The sequence below is a fragment of a genome, unplaced genomic scaffold, assembly GCF_019419815.1.
Source record: "Pyrus x bretschneideri cultivar Hongxiangsu unplaced genomic scaffold, Pyrus_bretschneideri_v1 Contig36, whole genome shotgun sequence".
Classification (NCBI taxonomy): domain Eukaryota; kingdom Viridiplantae; phylum Streptophyta; class Magnoliopsida; order Rosales; family Rosaceae; genus Pyrus; species Pyrus x bretschneideri.
The window spans coordinates 3,254,423-3,267,348 of NW_025999679.1; the positions used below are offsets into that span (position 1 = coordinate 3,254,423).

At 37.9% G+C, this 12,926-nt stretch overlaps 2 protein-coding genes across 2 annotated transcripts; both read right to left on the minus strand.

The window, feature by feature from the left end:
* Positions 1 to 5,065: 5,065 nt before the first annotated feature.
* On the minus strand, positions 5,066 to 7,798 carry LOC103950459 (macrophage migration inhibitory factor homolog). The gene is made up of 3 exons (XM_048591947.1): positions 7,659 to 7,798; positions 5,782 to 5,982; positions 5,066 to 5,292 (listed from the first exon to the last, which is right to left on the minus strand). Exons 2-3 carry the CDS (start codon positions 5,974 to 5,976, stop codon positions 5,257 to 5,259), a joined length of 231 nt encoding a protein of 76 aa, XP_048447904.1. The 5' UTR covers positions 5,977 to 5,982; positions 7,659 to 7,798; the 3' UTR covers positions 5,066 to 5,256.
* Positions 7,358 to 12,168, minus strand: LOC103950460 (RNA-binding KH domain-containing protein PEPPER). Its single transcript, XM_009361669.3, has 6 exons — positions 11,648 to 12,168; positions 10,120 to 10,366; positions 9,264 to 9,412; positions 8,846 to 9,181; positions 8,188 to 8,382; positions 7,358 to 7,852 (listed from the first exon to the last, which is right to left on the minus strand). Exons 1-6 carry the CDS (start codon positions 12,041 to 12,043, stop codon positions 7,667 to 7,669), a joined length of 1,509 nt encoding a protein of 502 aa, XP_009359944.2. The 5' UTR covers positions 12,044 to 12,168; the 3' UTR covers positions 7,358 to 7,666.
* Positions 12,169 to 12,926: the final 758 nt, after the last annotated feature.

The window sequence follows — 12,926 nt, forward strand, 5'->3', positions numbered from 1 at the left end:
ATTACCACTATTTTAAAAACTAAGCAGTGAGCACTGCCACTACCACTTTTTCTAGAATTAAACACAGATTATTTGTAGAACTGGACAATGACTATTTCTTAAACTGAACATTAGTATTATCTATGGCATATTTGTCAATTTGCCTCCCGAACTTGTATGGAGCTACAAGTTTTCCCCCTGAACTTTAATTTTAGCTGATTAATCCCTTGATCTTTTATAATCAGCCAATTTTCCCCTTGAACTTTAATTTTAACCGATTACCCCTTGAACTTTTATAAATATCCAATTCCCCACCCACCTACCCCCCTCCGGCATCAAATTTTTAAAATTATCAAGATCACATAAATAACACATGACAAATGTATGAGGGCAAAAAGGATGGAAAATTAAATGGATGAAAATTTGAATGAAAATTTTCAAAATCTAACGCCAAGGGGAAAATTTGCCATTTATAAAAGTTCAGAGGGGTAATCTGCTAAAAGTAAAGTTCAATGGGGTAATCGGTTAAAATTAAAATTCAGGAAGGAAATAGGCAGTTCTATACAAGTTTAGAGGGTAAATCAACAAATACCTCTATCACTATTGTAGTTCCAAAAATAGTGTCGATTATTTTGATTCAAAATTAGAAATAGTGTTGGTTATTTTGCTGTAATTTTATAAATAGTGTGGTTGACACACCCCGATCAAAATCAAGGCGTGTTGGCCATCACGTGAGGGTGACGTAGCCATGTGCACGGTGCGGAAGCAAAATATAATAATAAAAGTACGAATAAATAAAAACCAAACTACTAAACAATGTAGTTAACGTACAAGTGCAAGTGTGAAAGACAATATTCAGGGCACAGAAAGCCTAAGTGCAGTCCAGAAGAATAATACTAACTAAACACACCCAGAGGTGGTCCTACACTGGTGATAATCTATCAGATATGCCGTGGATTCCTCGTAAGCCACCAAAAGAGCAATCCAAATTAGAACTTGGAGGGGCGCAAAACAGAAAGTGTGAGTGGGCAAAAACAAAGCATTTCAAAATCATTTCACTATCAAAAGTTCTAACCCCTTGCCGTAAAACCTGTATAGTTTCCCAGGAAATAGAATATACACATATATCAAAAATATGCTCAGAAATATGTCATGTCGAATGCCTCCACATAAAATGTAAGTAACCCAGGTAATGTCAATCAATGCAAGTAATATGTCAGCCGGAGTCACCTAACGTGACCTGTACGGCTAAATCTAGAGCTCAAATCCCCAACTCACTAACTATACCTGCACATAAGTCGAAACCACCTAAAGTGGTCTATACGACAGGACTGGGTGTAAATAAATACGCTCAAGTGCTACAATCACGTGAAGACTGGGCGAATAATCGCGGGTCACCTACAAGTCGGAACCACCTATAGTGGTCTATACGACAGGAATGTGCACCTAACTTGAATCCAAGATGAGCGTGTGGTGCAGGAGGTGAACATCACCTGAAGGACTATGCCCTACTCTGGGTAGGAGCACTAACACCGGGGGTGCAGGTTATGAGTTCTCTATGCACAACACATAACTACAACGTCACAACTATAAACTATAACTAACCTGGCACTTACCTGTGCGTCCGTAGCACCAAACATACATATATGCAACTACTTATGCATAATAAATAGGCACACACTAAGCATGGCATTTTAAAACATATAAACATTCCATATCATTTTCTGGGAAAAACCACAAGTATATAGGTATATACGGAAAACCAAAAGCCTACTCACTGGTATGTGGAACGGTCGTAACCCCCTTGTCTCGAGTGACTGCGCTCGTCCTCAAGATAAGTCTCACCAATATGCAAAACAACTATAAAAACGTCAATTAAAGCACATAACCAAAACTAGGTAATAACTTCTCATACAATACTCAAATGGGGTGTGTGAATACACCAACGTGATCTACTCAACCTCACAAACATCCCCATATTTTTAAAATAATTTTCCGATGCTCCACGCGCCGCCACACTCCGGTGAGTGCACAGACCTACGCGCCCCCCACGTGTGGCCACGTGCCAGGCACACAAACGGCGTTAATTAATGCCGTCAGGAATATTTCGTTAAACCCTAATAGAATTCGTTAAATTTGACTGACTGCCTCAGAATATTTCGTCCAAACTGACAGAATATTCCGTCATCTTCTCCGGCAAGTCGTCGGTCGTCGGTCGTCGGAAAACCTGGAAAAACTTAAAACCTTTGTTTCTCACTCGATTCTTCACCAATTTCAATGAAATTTGCACCAATGGAAAGCTGGAGATGAGTAGAACAACGTTATACCTGTTTGAAACCTCAAAGATCATAGGATCTCGCCGGAAAAATTCAAGAAAAATCGGCCAAACTTGCAACTCACGATCCCGACATCCAAAACCTTCCAACGAACCACCCCGAGCTTCCTAAGAACCTCACTAAGCTTCTATAAGCTTCAAATTCCTTGAAAAACAACATTTCACGTGTGCATGAACAGTGACCAAATCGGAGATTCCTGGTTCGACGTGAAATCAAAGGATTCCTTACCTGAAATTGGTATGGTTGAACTCGTATGGTCCTCACGAACACAAAGTTATAATTTTCCACCTTGATTAGTGACGTTTGCACGGGATTTGGGTCTCGTCCGTACAAGGAAGAAGTAGAGAAAGAGATAGAGTAAGTGTTCGAGGCAGAGAAGGTATATGGGGGAAGGAGATGAGGATGAAAGTATGTGTGTGGTTCAGATGCAACCAGCCAAACAACACAACAACCACCCAAAATGACAAATACCCACTCAAGGGCAAAATCGTCATTTCACACCTATGGTACAATTAATTCGGGACGGGCTGTTACAATGGCCTGTTTTGGTTCAGTTTTAGAAATAGTGTAAGTTATTTTGGTGTAGTTTCAAAAATAGTGTGGTCAATTTGCTGTAATTTTAGAAATAGTGTGTGTTAATTAGGTTCAGTTTTAGAAATAGTATGGTTATTTTGTTCCCTTCCAAAAATAGTGTGGGTTATTTTGGTTTAGTTTTCAGAAATAATGCGTAATTTTGATGTAGTTTCAGAAATAATGTGGATTATTTTGGTTCAATTTGACAAATAATGTCCATTATTTTGCTATAGTTTTAGAAATAGTGTTTATTTTGTTCTATTCCAAAAATGGTGTGAGTTATTTTGGTTCAGTTTCAGAAATAGTATATAAAATAATTTATGTTAACATGATTTAAACATAACCATTTAAATAAGGGAGGAAATAAGGGCAGAGATTTGAAGGAGAGAATCCTAATCACCTTTCATAAAGCTTGTCTGAGGAATTGGTATGTGTAACTATCTCATTTGCAACACTTGTAATTCTGAAGGAGAGTTTTGTCGAACTTAAGAGGAGTGTTCTGAAGTATACTTACTTGACCTTAATGTACTATTTCTCCCTTTGTTCTGAAGTATTTTTTCCACTTGGTTTTTGCTAACCTAACGAGATTTTGACAAGACACCCACATTGGGATGGCCATACCCTTGTGTGCATTTTTCTTGCTGCTTATATCCTGAAAAAGTAAAGTATCCACATGTTGCATCAGCTCACATTTTTCTCCTTATATTATGGGTTTTTTTTTCCCTTTTGGTTTACCATAGTTAGGTTTTGGAGAGACTTACTCTTATATGCAACCCCTATTTGAGACTCATGATTGCTACTTGTGCCGACTAGACGAGATGACTTCATCAACTACTTCAACATTTGCCTGAAGATTTGATGCGCATACTACTTAAGTATTTACACACTCAAGGGGAAATGTTGTATTTATCACGCGTGATTGTGTAAATGGTAGTAGATTATGTATAGGAATCCAATAAAATATAGAAGATATTTCTTATTAGTGTTTATATTACTTGGAGAACAAGTTTCTCTCTCCCTTATTAGTATAAATAAAGGCACAAAACATGAGAAATATCAGCACATATAATTACTCAAGCCCTTTTTTATCCTTCTTCTCTCTGTCGATTATCCTCTCTTTTCTCTTTCCAAACTTATGCCACGACATTCTTCTATTTATATGTTTACGTATAACTTTTTTTTCTTTTCTGAAATAATGTTTACCTCTAACTTCAGGGCACATTTGGTGGGCTAGACATGATAGGATTTTGTGTTATGCATGCTTAAGCTAGGATTAGATTGGATAGGTTGGGTTTTTGTTTTTCTTTATATTATTTGTTGTGGACTAACTCAACTGTATACGATTGGATTCACAACAACGTTAGCGACCCGCCCACAACGGTGGTGCGACAACCCACTCAAGACGCAACTGGCGAAGTATGTATTCTTCTTGGGAAGTATCAAATTTTATTAGGAATGAATGACAATAGTCTGTTGTGTTCCTGTAAAGGTTTAAGTAATACACAAGAATCTAGGTTATTTTCCATGAAGCTGGTTAGTATACAAAATATTTACAACTAATTCGATATTAATTGTAAAACAAATAAGCGAATGTTGGATTGTCTTAGTTTCTAAAATCTTCCTCTTCAACTTGCTGTATTCCGAGTTCAACCTATTTTTGTTCCCCTAATATGAATTAGTGTAAAATGATAAAAATTGTAACATATACACATGGAATTTAATATTACCTTTGACAGACATTATGAAAATTCTACAAATTTTTGTATATTACGAGAATAGTGTCATAAAACTTACTAAAATTTTAAAATCTTTCAAGAGTATATTGCAACAATTAGACCTCACAATTTCTTGCACTACCCGATCACCCAACACGAAATGACACAAAAAATAATAGGTTTCAGCCAACACGTTAACTAATTGGGGAGTTATTAGGCTACCCGTTAAGAACACGTTAACAACAGATTTACACACGGTTAACCCGTTTCAACCTTTAAGAAAAAAAATTAGTTTGATAATTTTAAAGTACTAAAAAACCTTACTAGTTACTATAATAGCTATAGACACGCAAGTGAGATTAAAAAATTCCAAAGAAAATTAAAACACCAAAGCAATTTAAAAGTACCAAAGCACATTAAAAAATTCATAATAGTTAATTTACAATTTGTGAAAAATGTGAAAAAAACGCACCTGAGCGCATCCTCTATGCTTTGATAATAGGTACATCGTCGTTTGAAATTTTAAACACGAAGACTTGTTTCATCTAATAAAACAACAAAATTGCAACTGAGGGATGAAACAACTAACAAGGCCATTTGCCAGCATCAGCATTGAGAACTCGATGAAAATATTAACAAAAGAAGAGCGGTGATCAAAATGTTGAGCCGTTGAACCCGAAGAAGGACCGCTGCAGCATAATACAGACTCGTTAGTAATAAATCAACATCGGATAATATTTGTTTTAGTCGAACTAGCTATTGAAAGGCCTGTTTACTACTAAACTTTACCTACCTTAACTAAGCGTAATTTCACTACGACAAATGAAAATACAAGAGTTAATCTGGTAAAGCTTCTCAGAACCGGTCCCCTTCTAGTATGGTGGTTTTGCCCTTTGTGAGACATGGCACCTCCTCCTCCCCCCCGTTAGTGTACGGGAAGGGTTACAGCGTTATTATTTATTCTCCTCTTTTCGTTTGATTCGGGAGAAGGGGAAGCACAATATGGAATTATGCATGGATGTGGAGATAAATTGCTCTACCACGAGAACCAGAAGTCCCACTAGTAATTCATGTTGCTATGCAATACGAAGAGTAGTATTCTACATTTCTACTATACTGGTAGAGTGCAGCTGCGAAATTCAGCAATCCAATACAACAAAACAAGTAAATGGGCTCACCTCAACGTCATAAAATTTGATATATGAGCGGGAGCTATCAATGGAGAGCTTAGTTTCCAGAACTTGTGCAATGGTTGAACTCAGTTTCCCGTCAACACCCGGTCCAATGCTCCCAATGGAGATCAATTCTGCATACACAGCTGGCTCTTCTGTACCGGCAAATGCAATCGGCAGAGTCCCGTTGAGCAAAATCATCACATACTGAAGAACACGGAACCAAACAGAAACATAAATACCCAACACCAATACATTATTGAATCGCATGGGAAACAAAACATTACCATTCATTGAGTACTTTCATCGAACGGTTAATGTGCATGCCAACAGCAAGAACAAAAGGGACACACGACAGCGAAGAGAGAGAGAGAGAGAGAGAGAGAGAGAGTTAACGGACTCGGGTTTGCCAATGATTTTAGAAACGGCTTTGGTGGCGTCCTTGAGGATGTCAGAGGCCACCACTCCGTCCACCGGCACGTCCGTAAACAGATTAAATGTCGGCATTGTTCTAAGATTTGAGAGAAAATGAACAAACAAGGCGTTTCTTTTTATAAACAGTCTTATCTATCAATCTATGCTGTTGAGGAATTTTTATGTCGTTTAATTTAATAGTTGTTCATTTCCAGCTAAATACAGATGACGGTGAGGATTTCCATGCCACGGTACAAGTTTCTCTCCACATGTGACAATGTATCATTGGTCTTACTGTCGCAATAAAAATCACCCTGGGAGAATTTTGATTGTATGTTGGCAAATTTGAGAAACTTGTAATAATTTTAACTTGTTTTGTTGGATTTATTGATCATCCAGCTCAGAATATTTATGCCCTGCGGAATATCAACTTTTGTGATCCTCCTGCAAAATTTCGGTTCTTGAGCTTTCATGGGTTAATCGTCTCCTGACATTTTGGTTGTGCTGTACGGGATCGCACGGCTGATGTTTCCTCCGTTCATCACATCCTCTTCTTTTTTATTTTTTATTTTTATTTTTATTTTTTTTCCTGAAGGGATTTGCTTTGCAGGGAAATTTCAAAGAGCCAAATTTTTGGACATGTTAACGACTTTTCTCCATTATTTTTAACTTGTTGAATTCAAAACGCTCGAGGAGTTCAAGCGCTACTCTACTCGAAGGTCCGAGAAATAGTCTCGGACGAAGGGGGCATCTCTTTGAACACCTTAAAACAGTGGAGACTAAAACATTAACTTTAAGAAACAGGTATTCATATACATTAGTTTCAATATGTCATTCTCTTCATGGTTCCAGCTGAATCCTTTACATTAACAATCTGTTCGCTTTTTCGGGTACCTTTTAATTAATTATCTTATTTAATTTTAAATTACAGTTCAGATAAAGAGTATTACAATAAAAATTATTATTATTACAATTGTATTCTTTCTTTAATTTAGTAAATATTAGTATTTGGTCTCATCCCATACATGAAGACAAGTAGAATATCCACAACTGGATTATTTTATTTTATTTTATTTTATTTTTTAATTTTTGTGGTGATGGATAATTTATGAACTGGAGTTCTTAATTTGTTACTAGCCTAGAATAATGCTTTTATTCAAGAACAGGATTACAAATCCAAAGTTTGATAAAGTTGAAAAAATGAAACATAAATATTCAAATGCTCATGAAGCAAACACGAAAACCCCTATTAGTACTATTTCATTACAGTCTTCTATATCCCTTTCAAGCCTTAGTTACCTTGGAAAGCTACCAACAGAACGAATCTGATGATTCAGATAACAAAACGGGACCCCGACCCCTTCTGGCAACTTTATAAATACTACCTCCAACATTATGTTTTCACTGATTAGAATCATTTGGAAATAACTCAAGTCAAAGCAGAAAAGCCACCATTAGTCCTTGCTTACCAATTAATTCAGAGTCTAAACATGCTGTAGCCTCCTCCTGGACCAGACGATCCATAATTGCCGCCATAGGGTTGTGAGGGTAGTGACGATGATGGGTAGGATGGAGCACCTAACTGAGAGTAGGATGACCTCAATCCAGTATCCATCACGCCATAGTTACTTGTAACTGGTTCCTTGCGACTGTTTATAACCTCCTGAAAACACACAAGATAAGATACCAAGTATTCTTAAAATTTCCGAGCCGGGATTCACTCTTTTCCTCCCTGTTGAAATTTCATATTCTTCAATGTGTCTAACTTGCCAAAAATTCATCTCCACCAGCATGCTAATATGCAAGTTTTTTTTTTTTTTTTTTTTTTTTGAAAAAATTTCACCTTCTGTAACTAAAACATATGAATTAATCTTTCATTATCTCAAAGAGTCATAACAGGTCTTTATTAAACAAAATAAATAAATAAATACGTAAAAACTTTGTTTATAGCTTCTTGCCTCCTCGATATTAGAAAGAAATACTCATTGGGAAGCATACCTGAATCAGTTGTTGAGCCATCTGAACCTGTGATGAGGTGCCTTTTATTTCTACAGTAATTTCATCTGGTAGTCCCCTACTCTCTTGCACAGTTAAGATGGCTCCGCTACTGCGACGAATGAATGCAATATTCGACCCTTCAACCCCAATAATGTCCTCAGCATAAGATAGAGGAATTTGCATTGTTTGTGCAATCTGATTATAAAATGAAACAGATAAAATAATATTACTGAGACTGTATAAATGCAAAAATTGACTCACATGACACAGGTCTGATGCAATCTGATACACTTTAGTATTTCCAATTGACAACAAATTTTACAGACGTCATACATCAAGAAATTTTTACTCCAAATAGTAGTCATTCGGTAAGACATACAGCCTTAGTTGTATATGCGTATCATCAGACTCTAGTTATAAACAAGACATGTATATTTCTACTGATGCTAAGTAAATCAAGGTCTAGACAGTAAAGGATCCCCCAGCATCCTTCTAAGAAAGCAAGATATACAACACTGTCGACCCCATTTAACTTAAATAAAAGTTAAGAGTCAAGTTCGACCATCCTTGTGTGTGTGCATGCTGTGAAGACCAAAATGAGCTCATTACAAGGCAGTACGAAGTTTAGCTAAAATATGAAACAGCTAGAACAACCAACCTGAGTAACAATAGGAGCACCAGGACGACCAATTCCCGAAGAACGGATAGAAGAAAGAGAAGGATCTTGTCCATAAATAGACCCTTGCCTGTAAACAGAAGGGTCTTGTCCATAAATAGAAGGATATTTTCCATAAATAGAAAGATCTTTTCCATAAAGTGAAATTCCAGCAGAAGGGAGTTGTGATTCCAATTGAGTTTCACGATCAAGAAACAAAGACTCCCTCTTTGATGAGAGAGGGTAATTAGTGCTCACTCCAGTTTGAGAAGCAGTATGCAGCAACGACTTGTCAGCCCAGGTAGTATCTGGTTGGCGCTCTTGTGAGATTGTCGAATGCTAAGGATGCACGATCCAGTAATTAATACACAGCAATGCAAAGAATGAAAATCCAGCAGACATCAGTGGGAATTAAGCTTACCGTCTTCTCAAAAAGCGGAATAACACTATGATCAACCAAAAACTTCCTCAGGTGAGCCACTACCGCTTCTACAGCTTTGAGAACCTTTAAAGCTTCTCCCTGCAATTCAACAATCCTCTCATCTGCGGCAGCATAGGACGGAACCTCCTCTGCCAAAATAAAAATAAGGTATCAGAGAAGGAAGAAAGGTTTATAATTTTATAGCATGGAAAGAGGCAAAGGCACTTGACATGGATAAGGAATGTGAAAAGGGGAAGAAAAGGAATAGACACTAGTTTCATAAACAAGGGATCTGAAGACAATGAATAACGTGACAGCGTATTTCTAGCAGGGATAACAAATATGACCAACGCTTGTTTTTCAAAAATAAAGCTATAGCAATTTTTTTTCAAGTAAAAGCATCATCCATTCCGAAGTTAAAAGGACTCCAACATAGAAAACTGATTCACAACCCAGATGCAGGAAAGGAAAAGGGAGAAGAATGTATGTTAAACTCCACACCATACTACAACAACAACATACTTATCTTCACTAGCATGATCACTTAACTTACAAATTATCAATGGAAAAGCTAAGCCTCTATAAGTAGGAGCACAGAAGTAACACGAAACAAAAAAAAAAAAACAAATACGGAAACTTAATTATCATTTCAGTTCCAATTTCCAATAAGTAAGCCCTTCTCTCAGTTGTTCATTCTATATAACCAATCTGACCACTTTAGCTATAAATCATAAAAACAGCAATGAAACACATTATCCTTAGAATTGGGGAAACAGTGATGAAATAAGTAGATATTTTCAACCATTGGTATTTTACTAAATAGAAAAAAGTGTATCATGCAACAATAAGAGCATACCTCCAGATAATACTCGCACAGAAGATCCGGTACTCTCTTGTATAGATTTGATTAATGATCCTTGTTTTCCAATTAAATTAATTGCTTGGGTAGATGCTACCAACAACCGGATGGAACAGAATGCAACTCCAGCAGCACCAGACCCCTCACTCTCAGATAATCCAGAGACACGTTTGAATATTCTTATTACAGCATCCATTGCAGGGGACAGAGGTACCTCTGGCTCTTCCCTTGCAGAGATCAGCACCTACAAAGAAATGTGTATTAGAAAGATTGTAGCATAGAATGTTATCACTATAGACAATTTGTGGTTGAATGGGATCACACATTGATAGATCACACAAGCAAGTAGAAGGAAGCTTCATAGCCAAGAAAATAGTGATGAACCACTTTGAGATTAACATTGGGGGCTGTGGAACTTCAACAGGAATACAAGATACAGAACTAGAGATTGGTTCAAGCATGCAAGGAAAAAAGGTGATATTTGGAAAACTAATCAGGACTAATGCGTTGGTAAGGAAGTTGATATGCCTTCGTGATGTTGATAACCGTGGAAACTTGTTAGGAAGGCATCAAATCTTATAAATGCCAATTAAACAATGCTTAAAAACAAAGATTTAGTATTATAACTAGATGTTTATAAAACATCCCAATAGTTACTCATCTTATGGCCCATACTATATTTTGAGTGTTTGAAATTTGAATAAAATCACAAGCCCGATGCAAAAGAGTTCACATTATAATAGGTCATCTTAACATAGCAGAATACCAGATACTTATTGTCATTCTCATCTTATGCCCCCACTAACAAATTGAGTGATTGAGTAAAACTATGAGATGGATGCAAATGACTTTGGCTAGCAATGAGTCATCTTCACATAGCAGAATACTCAACAATGATCAAGTCTTGTTTCAGATTTGCGATTGTCATATATCTTGATTTCTTTAAAAATTCGAGAAAGTTACTGATCTTTTGCCTGGTACTAAACAATGAATGATTGAACAAAACTACGAGCTGGATGCAAAGGATATCACATAACAGTGGGCCATCTTCACATAGCACCTAATACCGCCTATGCCCCGTTCTTGGATTTCAAGTTGTTCCGGTTTCTCTTCAATACCCGAAAACAAAACTTCAACCCCCACCTCAAAAGATCATTCCTGTCATAGCCTTTTCTAAGCAATAACACCTAAGCACCTACGAACCAAATGCTAATATTAAACTAACTTCACTTTTAGGGTTTCTGTTACCTCATGACACAGATACAACTAAATTCACAAAATTCAAACTTAAATTTTCAATATTTAATCTCCCCACCCACTTGTTAGCAACAACAAAGCTTAATTAGTAACCCTAAACAGTCATTAGACCACAATTAACCAGAAGATTACACAAAGGAAGCTGAAAAGCACAAACCCTAGATCTCAAAACAACCATAAAACAGTTAAAACGCAGCACTATGGAGCAATTACAAGAAGAACACAAAAAGGCAAACCGTAGAAAGGAAGAAATCAAGGAAAAACTCACGATGCGATCAGGATTTCCAACAGCGCCGTCCAGGACCCGAATGCGAGCTCGGGTCTCCTCGCACATCTTCTTAATGAGCTCGCCTTTGCGGCCAATAATGCTACCGACCTTCAGAACCGGCACAATTAGCCGAAACACGCAGTCCCCGGGCCAACCCGGCCATCGCTTATCAGCTATTGAGGTGGAATCGTTGCCGACGTTCGTTGGGTTCGTGGCAGCCCCGGTGTCCGAATCGGGACCAGATTCGGGTTCGGGATTTTGGTCCGGATTGTTATTTGTTGTTGGGTCGGACTCGGGCACTGTAATTGGGGCGGGGGTGGTTTCGGATGTGAGTGGCTGCGCGTCAACTTCCGCAGCGTTGACGAAGCCGTTCTTGGTGAGTTGTGCGGTGGCCATATTAGAGAGAGAGAGAGAGAGAAAGAAGGTTAGGGTTAGGGTAAAAGGTTTAATAGGGACAGTGATGCCTGAAAACGGAAGAGGGGTTTTGTCGGTGGGTGTTGCAGCAGGGTGTTTGCAAATAAGGACCGTATTGGTGGTTGGACTATGGACTATAAAAATATGAATGGCACGTGATCTCCCTCTTAGAGCAAGCCCAGCGTTGGGTTTTGCTCGGGGGACAGGGGAGAAACCAAGGGCCTGAGGGCCAGGGGATCAGGTCCAGCGTAGCCCAGCCCGACCGAAGGTGGAGGCCTGAGCTCCGGGCCCGTGGGGGATTGCCAGCCCAAGAGCCCGAGGTGGGGGTGACATCAGGCTGACGCCAGGGTGGCGTCAGCGTAATATTTAAATTTTTTTGTGTCAGGCGCGTGCACCCCACCCGCGCGTGGGAGCGCGTCGCCGACACAAAAATCAGAAAAAGAAAAAAGCTGTCAGTTACCGTTGGGAAGCCACGTGGCTTCCCACGGTGCGTTAGATCTCAACGGTCACTTTATTTAGACCGTTCGATCTCAACGGTAAAAAAAAAAAAAGTCAGATTTAATATCCACCGTTTGATCTGAGATCAACGGTGGATATTAAAATGCTTTATAAATAAATAAAATAAAAGAAAAAATAGTTTTAAAAATATGAAAAGTTACCGTTGTGACATGTGGCACAATCTGGAGTGTTGGAATTCAAATTTTTTTATATCCAACAGCAGAGATTAATTAATTGAATAAAAATTTAAAAAAAATTCAAAAAAAAATCTGAAAAATCTGGAAAAAAAAAATTGTTTTTACCTTTCTATAAATACCTTCTCATTATCATCTACCTTACACAACAATTTCATATTTTCTCAACTACT

Coding starts and splice junctions, on each gene's coding strand:
- LOC103950460 (XM_009361669.3), bottom strand. CDS start 12,043: ATGGCCACCGCACAACTCACCAAGAACGGCTTCGTCAACGCTGCGGAA. Junction 10,367..11,647: donor TTGGAAATCCTGATCGCATC/GTGAGTTTTTCC, acceptor ATTTCTTTGTAG/GTGCTGATCTCTGCAAGGGA. Junction 9,413..10,119: donor TGTGCGAGTATTATCTGGAG/GTATGCTCTTAT, acceptor TTATTTTGGCAG/AGGAGGTTCCGTCCTATGCT.
- LOC103950459 (XM_048591947.1), bottom strand. CDS start 5,976: ATGATTTTGCTCAACGGGACTCTGCCGATTGCATTTGCCGGTACAGAA. Junction 5,293..5,781: donor TCAAATTTTATGACGTTGAG/GTGAGCCCATTT, acceptor ATTATGCTGCAG/CGGTCCTTCTTCGGGTTCAA.